General features: G+C 47.7%; 1 protein-coding gene across 1 annotated transcript in view; it reads left to right on the top strand.

The window, feature by feature from the left end:
* The window catches only part of LOC104546738 (muscleblind-like protein 3), a gene marked incomplete at its 5' end in the record, with an annotated part of 18,752 nt that extends 14,300 nt beyond the window's left edge, over positions 1-4,452 (top strand). The window contains 3 exons of the mRNA XM_010192204.1: positions 1-41; positions 1,520-1,593; positions 4,265-4,452. The exon at positions 1-41 is cut by the window's left edge and continues 42 nt beyond it. Coding sequence (XP_010190506.1) covers positions 1-41; positions 1,520-1,576 — 98 coding nt within the window. The remainder of the gene's footprint in view (positions 42-1,519; positions 1,594-4,264) is intronic.
* Between the last annotated feature and the right edge of the window lie 242 nt (positions 4,453-4,694).

The raw sequence follows: 4,694 nt of genomic DNA, 5'->3' as shown, positions 1-4,694 counted from the left end.
CCACCAGCGTCCCCTTCGCTGCAACAGCTACCGCCAATCAGGTTTGGCCCTTTCAATGGCTTTCTTTCACGTGTTCAGATCTTGAGGACCGGGCGAGGGCCGGATCCTGAGCGGGGCCAAGCGCCTCCCCGTCCCGCTCGGCTCGGCTCGGCGCAGACTGGGGCGCGCAGAGGCAGCGTGTGCGCGGATGTGTGTGCGTGCGTGTGTGCGTGTCCGGGGATCGGTGAGGGGGCACCGGCCAGTCCTGCCGTGTGCGGGATGGGCGGCCGGCCTGGCCGGAGCGTAGGGATGGGCGATGGGCAGGGGTGCAGGCGCTTCTCCAAAAAGAGCATCCACCTTGGGTCCTGAAAAACCGGGCTGTAAAACTCGCGACTGCCCTGTGGTGCAAGACCTGCAGCACTTCTGCTTTCAGTCTCAAGCAGAAATACCACCCCGAGCATCCTTCCCTGTGGTATTTTGGCATGTCCTCTCCTGGCTGGAAAGTGGAAGTGAAAACACAAAGCGGCCTCCCCCCATTGCAAGATTGGGCTATAAAAACAGCCAAAAAATCCCCAAAAAACAACCAAACCCCCCCAAAAATCGGAGGTGAGGCTAAAAGTGTGAAGGTTATTAACACCAGTAGCGTGTCACCCATCCCTACAGAAATGACTCTGGACATGCAGTCCGTGCCCTTGTAGCACTGCCATAAGTGTACAGGATTTCATGCATGTCTGCTGAGCCATAATTCTCTCCAAAACTTTCCTCTGAAAATACTGAGTTGTGATGGCTGCTTCCGCACCAGTCCTGAACTGTATTTGCACAACCTGTCCTGGTGATGCTTCCTGAGAATTTGGTGTGCCACAATTTTTCCCAGTTAGTCCAGAGACATTTCAAACACTTTTTTTTTATTTTTACCCCTCACCCCAATACTAATTTTAGCATTTTTTTATTTGTCATGCTCTCAGGTTTAGAGCTATTGCAAAGAGAACGGGGTGTCACACTGTTCTGTAGGCCATTAGCCATGCCAAATGTCAGAAATATCTCAGGGGGCATCCTCTAGTCTTGCTAGTGCAAGGTCACAAGGCTTTCAGTAGAAGTTTTGCCTGCATAAGTCCTAGGCAGTGTTTTACTGCGCGCAGTAGGGATTGCCAGTCTTTTTCTGTGCTTTGTTGTTACTTTCAGGTAGAGCAGGTCTTACTCATACTCGTATTGGTCATGAGAAGAAAGCAGAAATTCCTGTGCAGCGTTGCTCTATGCCTGTATGAGTCCTGTTTCAGCCAGATAGTTTCAGGGCATTTCTGTCTTATTTGTAGTCAATGGAATTAAAATCCCAGTTACAGTCACCGCATACTCCACGAGGCATCAGCTATGTTGTACTTATATACACACACTATGTGTGGCAAAATAAAGACATCTTGGGAATGGATCCTGTTTTTTAAGACACTGATGTATTTACTAACCTGATACTGAAGACAGAATGAGCAGCCCGACCTCAAGACAGTGTTTTAATGTGTTGTGTTCTTTGTTTTCTTTGCTGTAGATATCCCAGTTATCAGTAGATGAACTGAGTAGCAGCATGTTTGTTTCACAGATGTAGAAGTTCCCGATAGAACAGTAAGTTATTTTTCGGTATTTCTCTTTACAGTGGATTGCTTTGTACAAGGGCACTGTGTCCCCCAAAAGCGGGGCTGGCTCGGGCAGAGGGAACCGAGCCTGCGGGACCCCAGTGGCTTCACGCTCTGCCAACAGAAATTGAGCAGCTGCAGCACAGATCTGGACCAGCCCCTTGGTTTACAACAAGCAATGTTTCCTTCTGTCTAAAAAAAAAAATCTGTTTTACGGTGTTCAAAGCCTCCCTTCTTGCATCCCCCTGGGTCTGATGGCTGTGTCTACAGGTTACTCTTGCTCTGCACAGCTCCCAGCTGCCTGCAGATGCCTCAGGGATTTGCGCTATTGATGGCAAAGACTGCTCTGGTAATGAGTCAGCTGCAAAGGTGTAACTTCTCTTCTGCTGTTAGTGGCATATTTCCTTTCCTGGGGTAAGCAGGATTTGGGTCATCATCAGCTGCTGTGCATCTGCAAGGCTGGCTTGGTCTGAGCAGAGATCGGCTGTTCAGCTGCAGTGGAGGCCTGGCCCATGGTACGTTTCTTCAGAGGTGCTTCTGTGTGTTTAAGACCAGGTTGAATGCCACAGGCAGCACCTATCTGCAGATCCTGGGCTTCCCTAGGCTGCTGGGTTTCTCTGAGTGGGGATAATGGGGGAGTATGTCCTTTTCTTTGACTTAGCATTATTTCACAGCCATAGCAGCAGTGTCATTTTTCCATTGCTTTTATTTGTGGGTGTTAGCTGATGTTCACAAGAAAATCCCTTGAAGATCCCTTGAGTTCATCGCTGTATTTTTTTACCCCCCGAGGGTAAAGAACAGTTCAGCCAATTCAACAAGAGGTCACTACATTTTCCCAATGCAGACCATTTAGTATACACAGATACAGAACTCGTTTCTTCCTTAGGTCACGTAGTACAGGCAAGTACTTAAATGCTAGAAATTAATTTGGCAAGCAGTTCTCTAATTATATCTTTAACACTTGACAGAAGTTACTCATGTGGGTGGTGGCCCTTATCTCTGCTGACCTAAATAAACTACTCTATCAGTGGCCCACTAGCTATGGCCACGGACCCCTGTTAATCCAGGGGTTAACACTGAGCTCTACCCATTAGTGAAAATGTTGTGTGTTACGCAGCGTACTGCTCTCCCAAACAGCAGACAGACGTGACGCCTGACATGTTAACCCACTTCCATAACACATGCAAAACAGGCTGTTCCACCCGATAAGGAGATCATTTGTATGAGAAGAGCCTCATTCGTGAACTCTTTGAGACTGTTTTCAGCATTTATTTCAGGAAACTTCTTTTTTTCTGAGTTCTTTTCACTTTTCTATGTGTGTGCTTAAACTCACACTGAAATAGTGGTTTCAGAGTAGGCAAGGAACTTCATGGGATGTCTTTCTTTAGCATGTAGGGAGCACGGTGCAGTCTGTCCAAATAAAGCTTTGGCCGTGCAGTTAAGGGCTGTGAAAATCCTTTGCTTGAAGAAGCAGGGTCAGCGTGCTGAATGTGATGGGATTTCCTGGGGATCAGGCTGTGGGGGACGGAGAGGGTCTGGGTCAGACACGGAGCCTGTTCTTCACGAGGGCAGTGTAAGCATCTGCGTGGGCCACCGCTCTGCCACTTGTCCTCTTAGCACCTCGCAGCTGCGGGAAAGGGCAACGTGCCCCGTCGTCCCCAGTGCTCACAGGCCCACCAGTGACCATTTCCATGCAGCAGCATTTGTGTTCTGATCGCATTCCTGGGTTGCTACCCACTGTGTCCATGCGTACACTAAAGGCCAGCAGCGATCTCGAGCACACGAAGTGGTGCGTGTGCTGAAGTGGTTTGCAGGCAGGGTCCTCGGCTGGCACCGTGCAGTGCTGAGGGGCGATTCCCAAAGCCGCCCTGAGTGGGAGTTGGTAACTGAAACACTTGCTGCTCTGGCAGATGTTTTTCTTTTCCTCCGTGGCTGACCATGTCCTGGTAGCCAGGCTGGCCAGCCTAGCCCAGCAGGAGACAAATGCCTTGGGTTCGTCAGGGGAGGATTTTCACAGGGACATGCTGAGAGAGGCCGTTTGCTCCCAGAAGAGGGTCGCCTGAGCACAGCGTTTCTGTGTATTGTCTCTGGGCCCACTTCATTCGTCAGGGGAGGATTTTCACAGGGACATGCCGAGAGAGGCTGTTTGCCCCCAGAAGAGGGTCACCTGAGCACAGTGTTTCTGTGTATTGCCTCTGGGCCCACTTCGCCTTCGGCTCATGGCTCCTTAGGACCAGATTTTAATATGACTCTCTGTGGCACTCTCCAGAGGAAATGGGAGCTATGGTCAGGGATTTATTTGGTCCTCTTCTTAGTCGCTCTCTGCCTGCTGCCCTGTCTCAAAAATAAGACTATTATTCGCCCCCCTCTCTCTTTCACTAATTGTCTTGTCAGCGTGTGTGAAGCGCACTGGAAATGGAAAGCCCTAAGTGCAGATTAAAGAGGATGCCAAGTGTGTTATTAGGAATTTCACCCTACATCAGAAAATTAAGGGAATAAAATGGTTTTTGTCTGCCACATACTAATGGCAACCTCTTGGGCAATCCAGTGAGGATGCGGATGTATCTGACTAGAATGACTTTTATTAAAATACAGGTAATTCTCTCTCAGACTTCTCACTCTTTCTCTGTTGTTGTTTTTTTTTTCTCTTTCCCCTGCAGCAGACCATGTTGAAATTCTGAACAGTAAAATTATGGAGCACCAGGACTTCTTGGTGGGAAGCTGCGCATGGCCTTTCTGTATATATCCCCTCCTCCCTCTATCATTCTCTACCACCTCTACAGTAAGCCTGTTGCAGCCTACATGTTAACCAAAAACTGATCAATGGGAATGTCAAAAAAAAAAAAAAGCACTATAGAAACAATTAACAAACAGCGCTCTGTTATATGAGATATACAAGTAGAAAATTATAATAGACTTTTATAACACATTACTTTAATACACTTAATCATTTTATGACTACCATCCTGATAAGTGCATCTGCACAGCGGACTGTTGGTTTACTGTATACTATCGATGGATAAATGTTTGTCTTGTTTTTAAAGTGTTATCTTACTGTTTTGTTTACATCATAGTCTATTGATTTGTTTT

The sequence above is a fragment of the Mesitornis unicolor genome, unplaced genomic scaffold (genome assembly GCF_000695765.1).
Source record: "Mesitornis unicolor isolate BGI_N332 unplaced genomic scaffold, ASM69576v1 scaffold49, whole genome shotgun sequence".
NCBI classification, from domain to species: domain Eukaryota; kingdom Metazoa; phylum Chordata; class Aves; order Mesitornithiformes; family Mesitornithidae; genus Mesitornis; species Mesitornis unicolor.
Note: the sequence above shows the minus strand (reverse complement) of the source record. Positions and strands in the feature narration are given on the sequence as shown.